Here is a 21144-nt window from a genome sequence, read left to right on the forward strand (position 1 = left end):
GCTGGGCATGAAGTGGGTTGTAAAAAAAGTTTAACATCCCTCTAAATGGCTTCATACGGCTCACGTAAAAGTTATGTATGTTTTTGTTTATGGAGCTGAAACAGATTAATCACTTGTGATACCTTTAACTGCCTGTTGCCCTGATGCTTCTTACACATTTTTATTAGGACCTGGTCAGCGAGTCTTGCGTATCTTGTGTTTTTCAAGCGCTGCTGCTATAACCCTGTAGTGTTTCTAAACATAGTCGTGCCGAAAGCAAGCTACTTACTTCTGGTTTACATTTGGCCTATTAATTCCAAGTACCATAATAAACGATAGCTGTGTGCGCACGCGCGTGTGTGTAAAGCACTAATTCAGAGGGCGAGGTTAGGATTGTGGGCTCTTGTTCTTTCTGTGGCGTGTGAAAGGGGCTCGATGTTTTACAGCTAGAGAGCCACGCGTGCTGCTTGCCTCCAGAGCAGGCAGCAGTGAAGAGCCTGTGTGAGAAAAGCAGCCGAGAAAGCGAGGAGGATGCCGGGAGCAGAATGCTGCAGCGCACGTGTTAATTTCTTGCTTGTTCCTGGATGCGCGGCTTTTTGTTTGGTTTATGTACGAGGCGACGCAGAGCGCGGCCTTTGGGATGCACACGTAGGGGAGGTGTCCAAGCAGACGGGGTGGTAAGGACAGCAGAGGGAATCGGTCTCTCTTTCAGATTCGAGACCGTCTTTGCAGGCTACGGCCACGCTCGCTAGCGGCAGAGAGCTGTGTGGCGGGGCTGGGCCTTGGCCTCTCCGCCGTTTCCCAGCCATGCGGTACGTGGTGGCTGCTGTCCTCCGCGTGCAGCCCTGGGTACTTACAGATGCTGTTAATTTAGTCCCCGTTTCCCCGTGGCCCCGCACGCGCTCGTGCAGCAGAGCTCTCCAAGCTGGCGGCCTCGCGCGCCGTGAGAGCAGCGCAGATGTGTCGGGGCCGCACTTGCTCCAAGGCGAGCGGGAAGGCGGCTCCGCCCGGCCGGCCCCGCCAAGGGGCCCCGCCGGCCGCGCTGGCTCCCCGGCAGCGCTATCTCTTTAAAGCGAGCGCGATTTTTGTGCGTTGGCTTGGCCAATTTGTTATGGTTTAGGACTGTGGAGCCAGCTGTCTGCAATCTGATGTAATGTTGCCGTGGAAACCAGAAATGAAACACTTAAGCATTCACCACAGAATTACTACATACAGCATTAGCCAAAATAATTAAAAGTTGAGCCATATGGGCCTTTGGATGGAAAAATTTGGAGCGGAGGAGATGGAAGTTCAGTTGTTCCTATTTACAGTACTGCAAATCCATTTGTTTTCCCCTTGGAGCACGCGGAGAGGCCTGCGCCCACGGCCGCGGGGCGGCGGAGGGGCCCGGCTGTTCCACCAGCCCCGCGCGCCCGGCCTGGCCCCTGCCTGGCCATTGGCAGGCACGTTGTCCCCTTCTCGATGTGTTTCTGCCCTTCTGTAGTGCCACAGAGTGCTGAAACACACGAAAGGACGGAGAAAGAGAGAGGGGGCGTGAGGGCCGGCAGCGCTGCAGCCCCCTGCTAGGACATTGCTGCCCCAGAGACCTCGTGCCCGGCCCGCCACGGGTCAGTGGGATCAGGCTGATTTTCCCATCCGAAGTCAGGAGCCGCAACCAAAAAAGGCCATTCTGTCGTCTTGAAACCCGGAGAGGAAAAATGGGCCGTATGAGTCAAAACGTCAAAGTTTGATAATTTCCAAATATGTCATTTAGGCCTGGATGCTTTACATTTCTGTTTTCTGTTTAATATTAGCTGCAAAAGAAAACACTGCTTGAACTGGAAAATTAAGCTCTGTTTTCCGTGTGCCAAAATGGAGTCTTTTGATAATTTCAAGGTGTTTGTTTTTTTGTTGTTGTTGTTTTTTAAATCATTTGGAAATCAGGAAATGAAACAAAAGTGATCCTCTTTCAAAACAGTTTCATTTTCAAGCAATCAGCATTATTTGACAAAAAAGTTTCCTGATCAGCACCACTGGCGTAGTCACAGATGTTTTTAGGCCTTTCTGTGTAACCTTATTAGCCGTCCTTTTCCTTTACAAAAGATTTTCCATGCCACTTGCGACCCAGTGTGGTAGGAAATAGACTGTTGGAGAGAAGCTCTGACTTAGTTTTTAGTCAGGCTATTATCCGGCGGTTCCTGTTGTTAAATACAGGCTGTTCTCGGCTCTCCCAGCCGAGCATCAGGGCTAGGAAGTGTCTGTCACTGCACATAAAGGATCCTGGCTGCTGGAACAAAGGGTACCAAGAGTCCTGAAATGGCAGGAAATACCAGCTAGCCTTTTATTAGGATGGTACTTTATGTATTTTGAAGTGTGGTAGGGATCCACCGTACCACCCACTCGGGTTTGATGTCAGTACCTTGTATGGAGGCTATTTCGGCACTTGCTTTCGCTGCGGTAGTAGCGAATGCAAATGTCAGACATTGTAAAAGCGTTTGTTATTGCTGCGGAATCTTTGTGGAGGACACTGAGGGGACAGGTCTTTCTTGGACACCGGTAGTGCAGAAGTCAGGCCAGTTGATTCTCAACGCAACTTTCGTATTCGTCAGTGACATCCTGGGAGGGAGGACCGGGTGTGAGCTATTCCCCAAATCATACAGAGCTCACGGTTCTATAAACAGGAGCCTTGCATACCAAGGATGGATGCAAAGTAATGAAGGAAAGCAATTGCTTAGAGTAATTGCATTTAAAATAAATGTATCTGGAGTGCAGAGCATGCATGATGGTTGCTTGCCAAGATGTGCTTAGTGGCCTAAGAAGTCTTGACTGAACTTCCTGATTACAGTCAATAATCCATTCTTCATCTTATCTAAATATGTCTGAGGTATATCTTGTTGTTTGACATGTCACTAAGTTGTCCCAGCCGGAATCTGTGAATTAATGCTCTTCTTGCTGCTTAATTTATCTTGATATAAACAAGGCTGTTACTCCTCTCTACTGCCTTATTTCTCCTGAAGGAAGATTATTAATTACCTCTCCAGTCTGTACCCATAATGAATGCATTCCTGCGGCTCTTGGATGGCAGCATGGTAATTCCTTCTGCCATATGTGGTCCATTCGGTATTCCTTCTTGTTTCGGAATATCAGGAAGTTTGTGGGGTATCGGTAATTGGCAGTGCCCTCGCAGAAAGTGGCTGGCGTTTGCTCTGGCACGGTTCTGCTGGCTCTGTGAAATGTGTTCCTACAAGGTAGACTTTCAAAGCTGCGCTGATTCCTTCAGGCGCTATTTGTGCCTTTGAAAACGTACTCATGCATATACAGCTGCTAATTGGTGTCCTGTCCCGTGGCATCTACTGCTGCTACCACATCCTGATATTTAAGTACCTTTGAAAAGCAGAAAGCGTTTTTATACTTGGGCTGTCTTTTATTCGGTCCCTGGATAAGCAAAGAGAGCATTTTTACTGGGGAAGGGGAGAGGGTGAATTTTTACTTTTTTGCTTCCCTTTTTTTGGCTCGCGTCTGTTTGGGATTTTTCTTTTTTCCAAGTTTAATTCGGGAGAAGGAGAAAAAGCATGGGAGCGCTGTGGAACCCCAGATAGCTTCACCGACAGGAAGTCGCATTAAGGTTAGAGCCGGCCATTACGAATGCAGGGAATTGGCTGGGACCACGGGCGAAAACAAAGTAAGGTATACAATCTGTACCGCGCTCCAGCTGGAGCCCGCGCGGCGCGCAGGAATGTGCAGCGCACAGTGCCAGGGCTGTCCTGGCCGGGCTGGAGCGTCCTGCCGGCCTCCTCTCCCCTTCCCCCCGCCGCCTCTCGCATTCTGAACTGATTAAAACAGAGGAAGTAGCACATCGAGCGCTGGATCTGGCTCGAAAATCGAAGTCGTCTTCTCGTTCACAAGGAATGGATTGTTTCAGCTTGTTGTGTCACTGCTGCTGGAGAGGGAGAATTTTTTTTTGTCTCTGTAATGTTTGATACTTGAGGGAAAACAGCTGGAACTGAGCATACTGGATCAGATGCAAAACGAAACGGGATGCTGGGGAATATGGACTGCACTGTATATCTGAAAAGGTCAGAGTTTTCCCTTGGTCAGTGTTGGAGGAATGCTGTGTCCATCTTAATTCCAGCCTCGAGAGCCTTCAGGAGGAGTGTAGGGAGCAGGGAGGAGGAAAGGAGTATTTTGTAGCTGTGGCAGTTTCTGAGCAAGGCAGATGAGGTCTCCTCCTTCCTTTTCCTTCCCGTCCCTTTCTTGTGCTGCTGTTTTTGATTTTCTGGGAAGACTGAGGGGAAAAAAAAGAGAAGTCGTCAATGACAGAGTTTCGGTTTGGAGAAGCTGTTTATAACCAGGTTTAAACAGCAAGTTCTGAGATGCCAGACAGACCAGTGACTGACCCAAACCACAGGAGCATAACTGGTATGGTAAGAAGAGCCCTGGGAAAGAGCCCTGCCTGAAACGCACTGAGCGAGGACGTGGAAGTAGTTATTACACAATGCATGGGAAGAAAGACAAGGGCAGGAATGCATTTCAATGCCTAGGATCTTACGTTGCACAGATTTAGAAATCAAAATGGTATGTCACGCTTTCAGAAAAAGAAAAAGAAAAAAAGAAAACCCTCGCTAATTTAAATGTTTCTCTCTGACCTGGGCTGAAAATGTAATACCAGTTACAGAGCTGCATTGACACAGCGCAGCAGATGAACTGGGTTAACTTGACTTGAAGGAGCAAGCCGTGGAACGACTACTTTATTAATATTCCCTTTGTTTCTTTGCCAGTCAAGAGAACAATCCGATGATGAAACAGAGGAGTCGGTGAAGTTTAAGAGGTTGCACAAGCTGGTAAATTCTACTCGCAGAGTCAGGAAGAAACTCATAAGAGTGGAAGAAATGAAAAAACCCAGCACAGAAGGTAAAATCGGTGCGCATATGGTTGGAGTGTATGTGTTAATGCATTTTTCTGTTGAGAGGGGACAGAAAAGGGGCGGGGGTGGGAAGTGTTCTTAGGGGGCAGTGGGAAAGGCTGCCTTGTCTACGGTGCATGCATTACCCAAGTAATTACATTTTGAGTCTGTAGAAGGAGGAAAGTGACAGTCTAGGATGTGGTTACTGCTGATCTCCAGGCGTTCCCAGAGCGGTGCTGGAGAGCCCTTCATTAAGAGATTAGAACTCGGTTTATGTTTTGTGCCCCACACTGGAGGGAATGAGACTGGGAGTGACTCCAGCCGGCTGCCCCCCGGGCACTGCAAGGAGGTGAGCAGAGCAGTTTTGCTCCCTCCTCTCAGGCCTGGGAGGCAGCTGGGGAGGGCGCACAGGTGAGGCTATTAACTAGTTTTGGGAGGGGAGCGGCCGATGGGTAGAGCAGTTGCACTACATGGTCTCATCCTGTGGCAAAAGTACAGAAACTCCATCAGACATTCTTGTGGGATAGCTGCTGCCTCATGTAATATTACCTTCTCGTTCAGGGGGAGCCTGCTTGCAGTTTGACTCCTGAATGAGCCACGCTGCCAAGAGAGAGGGGGAGTGGGAGAGAGAATGGAGGAGGACAAGGAGGGTGGGGAAACGGGAAGCAGTTCAGCCCCTGGGAATGCCATGCTGCAAAATTAACTCTGGATGACCTGTATCCGTGTGTGAGCGCGCAGCCTAAAGAAGCCTGAGCCTCAGCAGCCTCTCTGTGAAGCCCTACTTGAGTCCTTACTGGAACTGCGGCTACTTCTCTCTGTCAGTGGCCTTCCCAGGATCAGACACTGTGATTCCCTTCAGCTTTGCAGTGAGCTGAACCATATTATGGATCCTTCTGAGTGTATTTAAGGAGAACACGTGCATCTTCTTGGGTATGTGGCAGGAAGCTGTTGGCAGATTTATGGTCGAGCCTGCCTCTCCCATGCACGATGGTCATGTAACTAACTGGAGTGAAAGGCTCAGCCAGCCTAGAGCTCTGGGCAGCTATCTTGGTCTGAAAAGGTTTATTCACCTCACAGGGGAGACAAAGAGAGCATGAAGGTGGGTTATCTTGGAAGTAAAAACATGTTTTATGGGAAGGAGCAAACAAAACAGGGCTGGTTTTCCCCTGCTCTGAGGGAAGAAAGCCAGAGATGCTTTTCCTACCCCCTGGGGGTCTGGGAAAAGCTGCAGGGAGCAATCAGCCAGAGACTGCAGGGGTAGGAGCAGCTGCAGGACCAGGCAGCCCAAGGGCATTCAGGCGCCTTCCTACAGTTTGACCAGGCTGTCTCTTCAGCATGTTAACTGTTTTGTTCTTAATTCCTTCCCTCGCAGTGCTTCACTTGCAATTCTATTTCATTTCCTTTTTTATTTTCTCCCTTGGTCTTCCACTTACGTGTCTCAGTTCCTTCCAGGTTTTTTTCCACTGAGTTTTTCCACCCCTGCTCCCCAACTCATTGAATGAACTCCAAAAAATCTTGCCCTGCTTCCTTGTTTCTCCATCTCCTGCCCATCTTCTCTGTTTTAATGCTAGGCTTTTCTGAGTAATTCATCTGTAATTCAGAGTTTGTGCTTCATTCAGGACAGTGGAGTTTCTTTGTAGATTGGCTCTTGGTGAATTCTGTAGCAAAAAAATAACGTTGTTAAATAACAAGATGGATTACTTCTACATAAGTAGAAGGTGCCTTAAGGCGTCAATTACACATTAGGAGTTGATATCCATCAGCAAGGTCTCCCCATACCCAAATTTTCATAGGGCAAACTAGAAGTGCTTCATAAATGCTGTCCAGGTATTCCTGTTTGAATATGTCAGAGGACTCTGCAAGATCACAGAAGATATTTTGGTCAGATTTGGGGATTGCCATCTGCCCTTCCAAGTTACCTGCAGTTGACTAAATCGGTTCTTGAGGTGTTTGCTGCTATTATTTAACCAGTATATAAATGTGAAGTCATGTGAAATCCTAGATGGCTAGGATTTTGAGAGCTGGACTGAGTGAGAGATGTATTTGATACAGTAGCATCAGCATAACTTCAGTAAATTCACTGGTGTTCAACAGCCTTTGTTAAAGTATGACAGTAGGCTCAGTTTGAAAACCAACATGAAATTCCCCAGAAGAAAGATTCCTCATAACCCTCCTCAGGAATTTCTTTACAAAGAAGAAAAGCTTTTCCAAATTTCCTTACACATTACCATTGTTTTTAAAGTACCTTACCCCCAGATCCTTCTCCCACATTTCTGCTAGTGAGTCTTTTGTTGCACTAAATATAAATTTGACAGTCACGAGAACGTGCCAATATCTGAATCTGTGTGTATTGTGTGTTAGTCTTCTCTCAGTGAGCTGACTAAGTGAAGGTTCTGATTCTTGGGCACTGCTCTTATATAGCATTTAAAAACATTTAAATCTACATCTGTGTCATTATGGCTTTGTGTCATGGACTGACTCCAAATAACATCTGTTACAATGTTGACACACAATGCATATTTTACAAGCTGTTTGAAAACATATTTACTCAGTGGACTAAAATTGTTTATCAGCACATATTCAGTCCCAGGAGAAAGTCAATTTTCTGTTCAAACTGAGAATTAGGGGAGAAAAAGAGCAAGCTGGACAGTCCAGTGAAAGTGGAGTTAAAATGAGGCTCCAATCTACAGACCTACCCCAAAAAAGTTCTCAGCGGTGAAAGTTGTGTCAGATGCGATCTGCTATCCCTTCACTGTCACAGTGAGTTTTATTTTGGTAAAACAGTGTCTTAGGTTTCAGCAAATAAGCGTCAAATATGTTTTGCCAGCTGAGTGACTGAAGATGAGACAGGAAGCCTGTACAAGGCAACTAATTTTTTTTGTCTTGATTTTTTCCCTCGTTAGTGAATAAATGACTTTAGTAAATCATAGGTATTTTGGTAATGATGTTTCTGATATATACCCGTGACTGCCATGAAATTTGTCAAGCAGGACTGAGCAAGATGTGTACTCTCATTTGATTCTTTCCTTGTTACTACATCTAATAATATCTGAGCTTATATTTTGCTTAGTAGAAAACACTAGACAAAAATGTTTCTTGAATGATAAATGTGAAAAGGAGTCGCAGTTCCAGGTACTCTTCTCCCTTCACTCCATTCCAGAAAGGAGACCTGGCTATTTTCCCATATCCACTTGTGTTTCAAAAAGTTTTCTTCCCTTTCTGTGAAATATGTATTTGCTGAAAACAATGTGTTTCTGTCATTAACAGGACAGTGTTGAAATTGGCACAACCACAATCTGACCTACTTTGGCATTTTTTACTTTGCATCTGTTTGTTAAGTGAATTCTGTATCATTAAAATTGGTTCCTTTTCCCCTGTGGAAATCCCAGATCTTTTCATTTCAGCCCTGAGCTTAACTCTGTAACTTTCTGGGACAAATACTGTTTTCTACTGCAGAAGCATTGGGTGTTTGAAAACTGGACCTAAATGAGAGATGCATGTGGTTTGGTTTGGTTTGGTTTTTAATACCTGGGTATGCTTCCGACTTACTGTGATTTCATTAGAGCAGAGCTTTAGTAGGCCATCGTAGCAAGCATCAGAAGGAGAACATGAGAAACAGATCCCAGTTCCAGCTTTTCAAGGATTTCTAAGTGAGAGCATCTGTGGTCTTATTTAGCAGCGGATGAAAGAGAGAAACTTAAAATAGCAGTTGTTTTATTTACATGCTGTTATAGTCTATTTATTGTTATCTCATCCCAAAACTCTCACTTCGCAAATGGAAGTTGCTGATTCAGATTTATCCAGCTGCAAATACCTTCTGGGCTTCTTGAATCAGGAAGAGTTTTGCTTCCATTTTAAGTGGATGATTGTTGATAATTAAATAAAATTTTACAGGGGAACGTCCTAGAGAGTTATGAACAATGACATCCGTTGTCCTGCTTTCGTCCCCCTGCAGGTGTGGAAGAGCACTCACTTGACAACTCGCCTATACTGGATGACAGATCGGCACTTTACTCTGGAGTTCACAAGAAGCAATTCTACTTCGATGGCTCCTGTGAGAAGCAGCCAGAGGATGACTCGGACTCACTTACTACTTCTCCCTCATCTAGCAGTCTTGATACGTGGGGAGCCAACCGGAAGCTGGTGAAGACCTTCAGCAAAACTGATAGCCGTGGCCTTATCAAGCCTCCCAAGAAACTTGGGACATTTTTCTCTTACCCAGAAGAGGAGAAGACCCAGAAAGTTTGCCGCTCCTTGACAGATGGGGAAATGAAGAAGAGCCTCGGCTCGCTGAGCCATGGGGTAAGTACAGAAAGCATTTGCTTTTATGACAGCAACAGGCACAAGCACCATCTTCTGGTGTCCCTGGAGGAGATTCAGAGTGTAAGGAAGCAGATCCGATTGAAGAAAATGGATACTAACTATTCCTGTTCCAGAGCTTTTCTTTGCCAGCGCCCTGCTAGGAAAGGAGCATCCCCCACAACTTGCGACCTACAATTACTGCGGCACAAAGCGAAAGGGGGTGGAGGTTGTGGCTTCCCAAACAGAAGGCTACGAGGGCGCACTTCTGTCAGCGAATTCAATATTACCTATGTGGTGGAGAAAAGCCTGTACAGTCACCTCAACCTCTCACAGCTGGTGCGTCCCGTTACTGACAGGACCCTGAGCAAGGCCGACAAGCAGGACCTGAGGAGATGCTTGCTAGAGGAGGATGAGGAAGCCAAGAGGAAGTGGGCTGCCACAGTGGATCGCTGTACTAAAAGGGTTCTCTTGAGAATCCACCAAAAGTCTGTGAGTCAAAGAGTTGTCATGAAGGTGGTCTTCCAGTTTCTGTGAGGTTGCAGTCAACACTGTTTCTGCTTTATACTTTTAACTAAAACTCAGCGCTTCTCCTGCTTTCATTGCCATTATAAACTCTTAAGCACTGAAATTCAGCTATATGGGAAGAGTAAGCCATGAGGAGCTTGATGTAATTCCATCAGAGAAGAGTTTTGTTGATTCTGCAGTTTTTATGTGCACAGAGTAACTCGATGAGAAAGAGCAAATATGACAAAATGCTGTGTTTTTTTTTTTTTAAATTCCCTTAGAGCAGAAATCGAGATGACTGATGAAAAGCTTTGAGACAGTATAAAAATGTTTTTTATGATGCTTTGGAAGTCAGCATTCTCTTAAAGGCACACTGAGAGATATACAAGATTTCCAAAGGATTAGAGTATGCTTAGTCAACTGTGCTCCGTTTCTCTCCTGCCCTCTGTCATTGCCTCATATTGGCCCTTCACAACTCAGTTTACATCTCACCAGGTTGCCCATCCAGCTCTGTAGTCTCTGTCAACACACACAGCTGCAGAAAGACAGGGAGTTTTACGTTATCTAGACACTGCCCTCCTGCTTGCTGCTCACCACCACCAAAAGTGCCCCTTCTGCTCTGTCCCTGGCCACTGCTCCTCCTTTCTTGCATGAGGTGAAGGTGTTAGCTTCCCTCAGAGCATTGTGGAAAAGGAACAAGGGGTGGCCAAAAAAAGAAATGGTGCTGTACAATGGGAAATTAAGTGGTTTGAGCACTCCAGAGACCCAAAGTCTCTTCCTGACCCAGTTTTGACCATTCCCTTCACCATGATGCTGAGTTTCCTGGGAACTTGCCTTTGGGGCCAGCCAGATCTCCAAAGCTGAACCAGTTAGTCTCTTGTCTTGTAGAAAATATAGGCATGTTCCCTCCCTCAGTGGGTGGAAACAGCAGTACACTGATAACATTTAGCAAGATATCCCAGTGAACAATACAGTAAAAACAGCTTTTCTTCTTGAATTACAGGTTTTATTTTGAGAGGCCTCTGCTTCATTTCCACAGGTGTGAGTTATTCTTAATATAAGAGCCCACAGACATGGTCTCCCTGAATAACATGTGGGAGCTGACCGTATCTTTGTGGTCCACTTTTTGCTCTATGGATGCAAAATTAAGGGATTTTTTTCCTTCTCAGTAGCACAAATATTCTTTCTCGGCTGCTTCGCTATTTCTTCTGCATTTACTGCTTGCCCTGCCGCTGACATGATACTGTTTGTTTTCATAAATATTGTACTCAGAAGACATTGTTTTCCCATAATGATATTACAAAGATAAGAGAAAGCTTTTTCGTCCTTCTGAGGGTTGAGCAGTAGGTGGTATCTCGGGTAAAAGAGCATATTCGTTTGGGCTAGAGATGCTGCATAGTTAAAAATGCTTTCTAAAGCTGTCTTAGTAGATACAGATGTCAGAAACAAGCTTTTCAGTTCTTCTAGAAAGTGGTCTTACTATAGTAATTTCTTTATGAAAACCATCTGGGCTGACTTTTGTGTATTCACAGAGATACAGTCAGAGAAGAAATGGATAGCATTTTGGTGTTGTTGTTGAGGAACTCCTCAGTTAACTGCTTCTCCAGCCTCATTACAATGAGTTGAAAGGTGGAGACGCACTGCTCTTACTAGCTTTTTCAACGCACTTCTTCCTGAAACCACAGAAAGCCGGCAAACTTGAGCTAATGCCACTCCTTCTTCCTAGAAACACTTAATGTTTGTTTGCTGCAACCTCAGGGAAATTGCAATGCCTATGTATTCAGTGGAATCGGTCACTATGTCTTGCCTTGCCATTCATTTTTGTCATTTATATTTGTTTCAGTGACCTGGACATGCATGGAATTTTCAAATAGCATCAGTTTTTCTTTTCTCCCAAAATGATAATATTTTTTAATGCATGGCCATTCCATTGAATATCCCTTTCCTCATCCACAGACCTTTTGTTTGGTACAGAATTACCAGGATCATTATTGGAATTGAAGGCTGAAGATAATGTTGTACATAGGGGAGGTCCATAATGAATAACAATGTCCATAACAATAAAAGTCCTTAATATGGTACATTTATGCAGAAGCTTTTAACCAACAGGCATTTTGCTGTCTCAGAAGACTGCTATAGGAGGAGCTTTGGCTGGTTTGACAGATGAGTTTGCTCAGAGCAGTTCCAGATGGCTTGTCTTCATTGTTGGATTGACCATACGCTGCAGGATTAGTTAGAATGGACTCTTCACAGGAGAACATTACTCATAGCTGAACGCGCTGTGCTTTAAACACTGATCTTATTCCTTGTGGTTGGTCTCAAATCGCAACACTTTTTTGGATGGGGGGGGGCATAGACAAAGTTGGATTTGAGTTTTGGTAGAGCTGTGATGGGTACAAAAATTGGCATTCAAGCACTGTGTACAGCACCCACCATAGAGCCAGAAAAGAAAACTTTTTAAAAGCAATTAACGCATATGTTGATTAGTAGTGAATGGGGCAAGAATAATGTTCACATTAACAGAACTAGTTGATCTAATTGTTTGTTAAGTGGCACAGTTTATAGGGCTTGCTTCATTGGAATAGAGTGTTGAAGCAGACCACCGGCTGGTTCTCAGGTGGTGGATCTTTGCAGCTCCCAAGTACACACTCATAGGACTAATTTGGCAATCCTTTGTAGGTCTGATCTGATGCTTAAAGTGTCTTAAGCTGAGTCTTAAGGTGTCTTTGAATTTACCACATGGAGTGGTTCAGGCCCTAAGAATTTACAGTTTGCAAGTTGCTGATTTTCTCCTGTTTGTCTCAGGTCTAACTCTAAAGAGGATACTTATAACAGAGAGATGACCATCTCAAAACCCCTGCCTAGGGCCCAGAGTTGAAGCTGTGCAAGTAAATTTTAGCGGCCATGTCCTCATTTTCCTGGATTGCCCTGTGAGGCTGTTGTCAGGGGCGGGTATTTGAGTGCTGTGCAGCTGGTTGTTCAGTGGCCAGAAAAAAGTCAAAGGTTTGGCCTTTTGGGTTACAAGGCAAAAGCTGGATTCTCTCTGAGCCCCCTAAGTGGCTGGTCTGTTTTCAAGCAATACCAAAGCTTTAGCAGACTCATCTGTTACACAATCTGTTTTTGGCTGTGGAAATGCAACTGTACTGAGTTTAGTTGCCTTCTGCTCTTAGGAGGGAAGTGGTGTCATAGTGCTGATTTTCTTTCTTATGCAGGATGATTATGATAAACTGCACCTGTGCATTCAGCCAAAACTGAGTCACTCAGGTGATTGTGCCACTGCAAATATGACGTACTTTCTCCCAGAAGTAGCAGAGCTGCCATGTGCCACCAGAGGTGTGATGGTAAATACCTAATCTGGAATTGGGGCTTACTGAATCACTGGGGACACAATGCTGACAGATATCTGGGTGGCTTTTTCCCTCCTCTTACGGAGGGCTTTGCCCTACAAGGTAGCATTTCCCTGTATTTCAGTGGAAATGGAGTGCATGCAGCAATTCCCAGAAGGTAGGTTATTCGATGCTTTAAAAGATTGGTGGTTCTCTGTTCCAGTGCCACTGTGGACTAATTTATGAAGGCAGATGGGAGTGCTGAGGTGGAGTTGCCAGCAACCTGGAAAACTTGATGCATAAGATCAACAGTTTCCTCAGACCAGAAAGTCTTTTTTCTTTTTAAAAAGAAGAGTAGGCAAGAGATGACTCAACAGCAGCAGACCTTAGGCCAAGGAGTTGTCTCTGGAAAAGACAAATGACTCAAATTGCTTTTAACAGCATTCTTGGTTTATAATCTCCCATCATTTTGTTTGTTTGTTTGTTTCCATTTTTGCAGATGTGTGTGTTTTCACTGGTGTTCTTCAAATCACAATGTTTCAAGTGTACTAATCATTGTGATAGAACTGTTTCCGTCCTTTTTTTTTGCAGAGAACCTGCAGCTTTGGAGGATTTGACTTGACAAATCGTTCCCTTCATATCGGAAACAATTCTGAACAAATGGTGAGTATAAGACAAGGCACAGCCTTGAAATAGCAGAAAATGAAATGCACAATAGAGTTATAATAGACTGAAGTGTAATTTAGGTCCATAATAGCAGTTTGGGGATCCAAGAAAGTAAATTATCTTTGTTAACCACAGACTTCCTTAGCTTTGAGAATAACATATCCACCCATATCCATGTGTGTGTAAGTATTTATACACCATATGTGTAAAGAGGCAGGAACAAGTGATCAAAGCACAGATCTGGGGGCACATCTGTGGACTATCCCTGTGTCTGACTTCCTCAGAGCGACACCCCAGGCAAATCATAGAACTACTACCTTTTCTTGGTAAAACTTTTTGGAATAATGAGGAATCTTTGTTCAGTTGAAATCTGCAGGTTATTGGGGTGGAAGTCATTTTGTAAGAGACATTATTTCTTTTCTCATTGTATCTACAAGTTCTGAAGTAGACCAGGACCCAGTTGTTCTGGGTGCTGCACAATTGAACACAGAGCTCTTTGTCTATAAGAGAACTTTTTCTATATAATAAAGTATCTCCCCAGAGAGTTAATTCCATTTTATGTTACTCATGTTGATCCTAGTGTTGCTGTTGGTCAGCCTGTGGCTAAAAATAATAGAATAGAAATGAATCAGAATGTTACATCAAATGAAATTGCCAACATTTTTTCTTTTCGTCCATATATTTTTTTCTTTTCTGATTCAACTTTGGCTCTGATAACTTCTCTGTTAACTTAAAACAAATCTAAATTGTGAAACATTTTACATGTCAGCGTTTAAACAGCTGTTTTTTGTTTTTGTTAGCAGTGTTTTGTTGTTGTTGTTTTAACATTGTAAATTCCCCCTTTATTGGTCAAAACTGTGGATGGATATTTTATTCATCAATTTTCAACTCAGTAAAAAAGCTAAATTCCAAACTTACACTGATTATCCCTAAACATAGCTAATTTGACATGTTTTGTTCAGATTATGTTTTTAGTATTGGAGAGTGTGAATTCTAGATGTTAACGGTTTTCCTACTAGTGTCACCTGTCTCGCATGGTGGGACAGGTAAAGTGTGCCAGATTAATTAATATATGCAGATCAAGGTTGTTGTTTGTTTGTTTTTTAAACGTTTAAGTTCACTAACTTAATGTGTGTGGGAGGGGGTCTAAAAAGGCAAAGAGCTGTCCTTATTTTCTACTGCAAGACCAAAAGTTAGCAAAGACATTGTAATCACTTGTAAAGGGAAAAAAAAAAAATAGAACGGTCAGTAATAAATTGTCAGTTGAACATCAGAGAATGTTTTTGGCAGAACATCAGTAAAGTAGCAAACATGCATAAATTTAGGGGAAAAAAAAGACAAATCCTTTATGTAGAATATAGTGTACACTTATTTTACTGTTACTTTGTGTACTTAAGTTTTCCTCTTAAGGATTATTGAACCAAGTCAGAGACCAAAGTCAGTATTCAATCTGATTGCTGCCAAGCAGATTTTGGTCCTTCTTGCATTGTGATTTTTGGTACATCTGTACTGATGGCAGTGCTGGTAGAACTCTAATAGAGCTGCCTTGCTGTGGTTCCTGAAATGCTGTAGGATGAAGTACTGTGTTTAACATGCAACTTGGAATATCTGAAAAAGGGCTGAGTCATACAAGTTCTGCAAAATGTTAGCTGATCTGTGGTAATTCTTTGTGTGTGCTTGTGGCAAAAGTAAATGCTAGGTATCTTAAGCTAGTTTAGAAAAGGTTAAATGCATTCAAAGCAGCTGGCTTTTGTCATCCACTATATGTGGACCAGCTAATTTAGTTCAGCAGCAGTTTATGGCTGTGTTTTAAGAATAGGTGTGCAAGTGCAACCTTCCACCATAGCTGATGGATTTAGTAGCTTTTGCTTGCATTTTCTTTAATAAACAATCCACAGTAAAACCACAAAGACGGTCATCAAGAGAGGTTAGCTGAATGCTTGTCTGAAAATAGAACATAAATTTGAGTAGCCAAATATAGGTATCTGTGTGTATATATATATATATATATATTTGTCTAGGATTTCAGAAGTACCTTGAGTCCTGTAAAACTGTAGTACTGACCAACATGAGACACAACTACTGTTGTATGTCCCATCAGCAGGGCTTAGCCTGAGATCATTGAGCTCTCTGTCAAGTCAAATACTTATCTGATACCCAAAGGGACAAAGACATGCCAACAGACCCCAAAACTGTCTACACACAGTACCTGCAGGAAAGTTACAAGTCAGGCCTTAAGAGTAAGTTATGGCAGACTGCTACAGTGGTTCTCGGAAGGTCTCAACAGAGGATTTAAAGCAATAAACAGAACACCACACTACCATCCTGCATCTGCCTGGGTACCTCTGCAGTGACTGCTGGACGGAGAAGAAATTGGATCTATATTTTATAGGTGTAAACCCTGGTTTGTTTTACAGGGCAAAGAAGGAGACTTTGTTTATAAAGAAGTGATCAAATCACCCTCTGCCTCCCGTATATCTCTGGGGAAAAAGGTGAAATCTGTAAAGGAAACCATGAAGAAAAGGATGTCTAAAAAATACAGCAGCTCTCTGTCTGAGCAGGTATGTAAGGTCTCATTGGACTCTGCTTAATAACGTAGAAGTGATAATCAGTATTGATTACCAGGCTTCGAGGTATCACAAGACATCTGTAAAGAAATTTCTAACAAGAATGTGTGGTGTGGCTTATTCCTATGTTCTTATAAAATCCCTCACTGTGAAATGGCTTCTTGTAGAAGCACAACCATGAAAATGCATTTTCAGATTTTCATTCAAGTAGCTCATCAGCAGAAGCTTGTGGTTGATGGCACTGCACATCTTGCTCTATATTTCCATCTCTTTATCTATCATCCTTATTTATTAAGGGAACTGGCCTGTGACACGGGGTCACAGTGATATATTTAATCTGCAATTTACACCTTAGTTTAAATTGCCAGCATAACATCTCATACACAGTGCCTGTCTGTTATTACAGAGCTGTTTTCCATCATAGCTTGCCTTCTGTAGCAGCTCACTAAAACAGATGCACAATGTAGTCAGAAAGGGGCATCCCACAGAAGATTTTCCTATTATTCTTTAATTATGGAATTTTATGGCTCAGTCTTAAAGGCAAACCTGAAGTACATTAATTGTAAATAAGGCTTTGAATTTTAGTGGCCTAGGAACAATTGCTGGCTTTTTCCATAGATACCCCTTCTGGTATACTTTGGGTTCGTTGCTTTGGTGGAGTGTCAAAAATTCGTCAGCGTTTGTTTAAAACTATTGAAATGTGTAAGTAATAGCTTACAAAACCGCCGGGAAAGCAGAGCTTTCTCTGGCAAACATCGCCCCCAAGTGGCCTCTTACCAGTCGCCGGACGGCCAGGGATGCTCGCAGCAATAGAAAAATGGAAATGGAAACGGAAATGCTGTCATGCCCTACCAGACAGAGCATTTTGGCATTAATGCAAAGCGCTGTTGCTTGTAGAAGGAGCTTCAGTTAATAAGATTCGAGATAACAACCCCAAAGTGCAAAATACAGAGACAGCACAGCAGGCAGGTACATGAACAGACTTACGCAATGCACTGTAACGTTAGAATTCCTTTCCTGGGGGACTGCTTGCCCTACTGGTTCATAACCAGGGGCAGTGCCATAGTTATGGTTACATTTCATTTATAATTAAAGCATTTTAAGGCCTAAAATTATGATTTGATACTGATAAGATGCTTTGGTGTCTTACTGTCCTTAAAGTGCCCCTCTGGAAAATCTCCCTAAGGAAGGGATGCACTGAGAAATCAGTGGGTTAGCAATACTTCTGCTCTCTAGCTCTCTGCAAGACTGACTAGGCCTCTGAAGTTTTATGCTGGGATGACCTTTTTTCTGATGATTCTGCAGTATGCAAATAATAGGTTTCATCTAAAAGCTTCATGACCACACACCAGCTCAAAACCCTCTTCTTGTATGCAAGCTAGAATTCTTTTCCAGCTTCTTGGCACAGTCATTTCAGAATATTTTTACCTTCTATCTTTCTGGCATGACTCAGACTATGTGCCAATATCCCTGCCTGCATTCAGAGAAAACAAGCAAAAACTGTTCTGCCACAAGTAATCTGCTTTGCTTCAATTGTGCGTCACAGAGGCTGACAGAATTTCAATTTAGGAAAGACCTTTTTGGATTTCCTGTAATGTTTGACTGAATGAAAAGGGAAATTGCTCACCTACTGCATATGTGGCAAAATCGTTCTTTTTTTTTTATTTATGCATTTAGGTTTGTGTGTTGTATGTATGTATATTATGCACAGGCTGCATAAAAAAATACTAGTAATTCACTGCAAAAAAAAAATTTACATTGCTATGTTTTTCACTTGCATTGTCTGATTTGTTTGTATTCACCTTTATACAAAATCCTGATTCAGAAAGCTGAATTTGGCTTTAGCTGTTTGGCAAGCACTGCTGATAAAAAATATTGTGTGTTTTGAAAACCTTGAATTTGGAGTTTTGTGTAATGTTTCTTTCTACTTGCAGTGCTAGCTTTCTCAGAGAATTATTGATTTCTCCTGTGTTTGCCATCATGCCTAATAAAGTGGGGTGTCAGCCACAGCTGAGTATCACTAAATAAGTTGATAAATGTGTTATGCTTCTGTCTTGTCTCTGAAGAGCGGGAAAATACAAGTTCTCTCCTCAGATATGAATGAGCAGCTCCTGTCAATACCTGTGCTCATTTACCAAACTGAAATGGTTCAATGCCTTGCAGGAGTCCAGCCCTGGGGTCATGCCAGGTTCTCCGCAGTCACCGCCGCCAGACACTGACTCCCTGGACAAGCCCAAGCTGAAAGCTGGTGGCTCAGTAGAGAGCCTGAGGAGTTCCTTAAGTGGTCAGAGCTCAATGAGTAAGTCCTGTTCTAATTGTGTTGCTCCGTTTTTGTGGCTGCAGGAAGCAGAGATCTCCACAGTAAGCAGAATCAAAGAAAGGCAAAACAGAAACAGTGGTTAAAAGTAAAAAAGGGTTAGTCACTAAGGGCTTACAAAGAACCGTAAGCTATTTGGTGCAGAGACTGTCTCTTTTGCTCAGTGTTTATACAGAGCCCTGAAAAAGTGAAATCCTTTCTGGCTGGGTCTGCTGGTCCTACTGTTATAATGCAAATGATTGGAGTGAGAATCACAGTCCGTCACCTGTAACAATGCAGTGAAAGTGCTTTTTCGATTCCAGATCAAGGACAAGTAGCAAACAAGCACATCTTCACACTAGATTTCTGCTGGGCACTCCTGCTGGGCTTTTTTTTTGGTTCCCCTCCGGAGAGACCTTGAGGTTTTCTCATTAAGTAGCTAGAGGAGTATTATTTAAAACCTCTCTGGTTAAGATTGTCTCTAGCACAAAGCAGAGTTCAAGCAGGATCCAGATGGGGTGAACTTAATGCTATGAACTACTGATCAATAGAAGACAAGAACATACTGGGCAAAAACACTGAAGAAAAAGCTCAATGCTTAAATAACTGAAAGCGTGTTCTGAATATAATCTGATTTTTTTTTTTTTAAATAACAACACAAAGTGTCACCATAAAACCAAGCTTGTGAATATGAGGGACCTGTCATATAGGACTCAGAGCTCAATTTCCTCACATCACTATGCTTTTTTGTGGGCAAAACTTCGCAAAAAGATGACAATATCACTCCTGTGACATATCATAGGTGAGGCACTAGTTAATCATCTTCTCAGTTAAATATCGAGGAGAATAATTTGGTGTAAGAAAGGGCATTCAGGGAGTTCCAACTCCCATGACAACATTTTGTAGGAAAAAAAAAAAGTTTCCTAGGAAGGTCTGACTGCTTTTTTGGTTTTGCTTCTGCTTAATAACCTTCACAAAGAATTTGTTTTTTTGTGGACTGATATTAAGTCTGTCGCATACATGTGCTTAGGTGGTCAGACAGTGAGCACAACGGATTCCTCAACCAGCAACAGGGAGAGCGTAAAATCGGAAGATGGTGATGATGAAGAACCTCCTTACAGAGGACCTTTCTGTGGAAGAGCCAGGGTTCACACTGATTTCACTCCAAGTCCCTATGATACAGACTCTCTGAAGCTCAAGGTACCAGCTATGTTTGTTTTTAAGGGGTCAAATGTTTATTTTGGCAAAACTCTCACATAAGAGCTCCTTGTAAGAACTGTACAATTCTTGGTCTGTTAATGAGGTTGCCTGTGGGTTTTTTAGGCCTTTTAACCTATCTTATTTTGATGCATTTGAGAGTTGCTCAAATTACACTGAAAGGTTAGAAAACGCAAGTAAGTATTAGTATTTCCACACATCCAAGGAAAGACACTTACATTTTTAGGAAAAATAAAAATAGGCCACACATTCATTTCTCTTTTGCAAGGATTTTGTTTGAAAGATTGGAAAACTACTTTACCTGCTGCAATGACTTAGTCCATCAACGGCATAATTTTCAAAATCTTTGGAAGAAATGTGGTTGCACCTACACACAATGTCCTATAAAGGCATTTTAGTTAATATAAGTTAATTTGAACTAATACTGAATTAATTGACCGTGAGTTGTTACTCCCTTTTAATTTTTCTGGGTATCAGTGTTTATTTTATTTGTGCAGTATTCAGTCCAAACTATCTGACTTTGTACAGGGCATTCATTACTTAAAATTCCAAGGGCAGCTAATTCCTATTAAAGCAGGTGTAAGTAAGGTAACCTCTCTGAGGATACAAAAACTTGTGCATCCTTTTCTTTGTTACGGTCAGGTAATTGGTAGGAAAACCAACAGTTTTGCAGAGCTCTTTCTGCATGTGCCTACTTCCCTTGCAAGATCTGATGCGAGAATGTATCCTTATATGCTGAGCAGTCTGATCTGTTCTTATTTGCACCAGTTTTGGATAGTTGCACTGCTTGGACACATCTGTACAAAACAGCAGCAATGCACCACTGGGCTGTAATCTTTCCAAAAGGTCTCATTAACTTTTTGAAAACTAAAGGGTGTTTTCCATTCTGTGTACTGTGTTCTGTCCATTCTGGGCATACGAAAAACTAAGGAAAAATGATGTGTTTGCTTGAATATTCATCACAAAGCATGCCTAAATGACTTCCTTGCTTTTTTGGTCTGCAGAAAGGCGACATCATTGATATCATCAGCAAACCCCCCATGGGCACTTGGATGGGTCTGTTGAACAACAAAGTCGGCACTTTCAAATTTATCTACGTGGACGTGTTAAATGAAGAGGAAGAGAAGCCAAAGCGGCCCACCAGGAGACGCCGGAAAAGCAGACCCCCACAACCCAAGTCAGTTGAGGATCTCTTGGATCGCATCAACTTAAAGGTCTGACCACATTTTTTATCTGTTTTCCCTTCAGTTTTGCTTGTGGGAAGGGTAACACCTTTGGAGTTACTAGTTTTGAAAGTTGCACAGCAGATTCATAGTCCTAAAGAATATTACCCCACTTAACAGAATCAGGTCTTAGCTGCAAAGTGGAAATAGCTATGGCCAGGCAGAACTGCCCGTGAGGAAG

General features: G+C 42.9%; 1 protein-coding gene across 16 annotated transcripts in view; it reads left to right on the plus strand.

Annotated features, from left to right (window-relative positions):
- SASH1 (SAM and SH3 domain containing 1) overlaps positions 1 to 21144 on the plus strand; it is a gene marked incomplete at its 5' end in the record, with an annotated part of 518822 nt that overhangs the window by 480611 nt on the left and 17067 nt on the right. For 13 of the 16 annotated variants that reach the window (XM_080584011.1, XM_080584019.1, XM_080584021.1 and 10 more), the window contains 8 exons: positions 4737 to 4869; positions 8817 to 9163; positions 12880 to 13008; positions 13585 to 13656; positions 16077 to 16220; positions 18390 to 18525; positions 19553 to 19722; positions 20745 to 20954. In XM_080584011.1, coding sequence (XP_080440137.1) covers positions 4737 to 4869; positions 8817 to 9163; positions 12880 to 13008; positions 13585 to 13656; positions 16077 to 16220; positions 18390 to 18525; positions 19553 to 19722; positions 20745 to 20954 — 1341 coding nt within the window. Of the gene's footprint in view, positions 1 to 4054; positions 4534 to 4736; positions 4870 to 8816; positions 9164 to 12879; positions 13009 to 13584; positions 13657 to 16076; positions 16221 to 18389; positions 18526 to 19552; positions 19723 to 20744; positions 20955 to 21144 lie in introns of those variants that run through there. The other 3 variants (XM_080584020.1, XM_080584015.1, XM_080584016.1) reach the window with 2 other exon arrangements.

Source organism: Anser brachyrhynchus (genome assembly GCF_964034855.1).
Source record: "Anser brachyrhynchus genome assembly, chromosome: 3".
NCBI lineage: Eukaryota > Metazoa > Chordata > Aves > Anseriformes > Anatidae > Anser > Anser brachyrhynchus.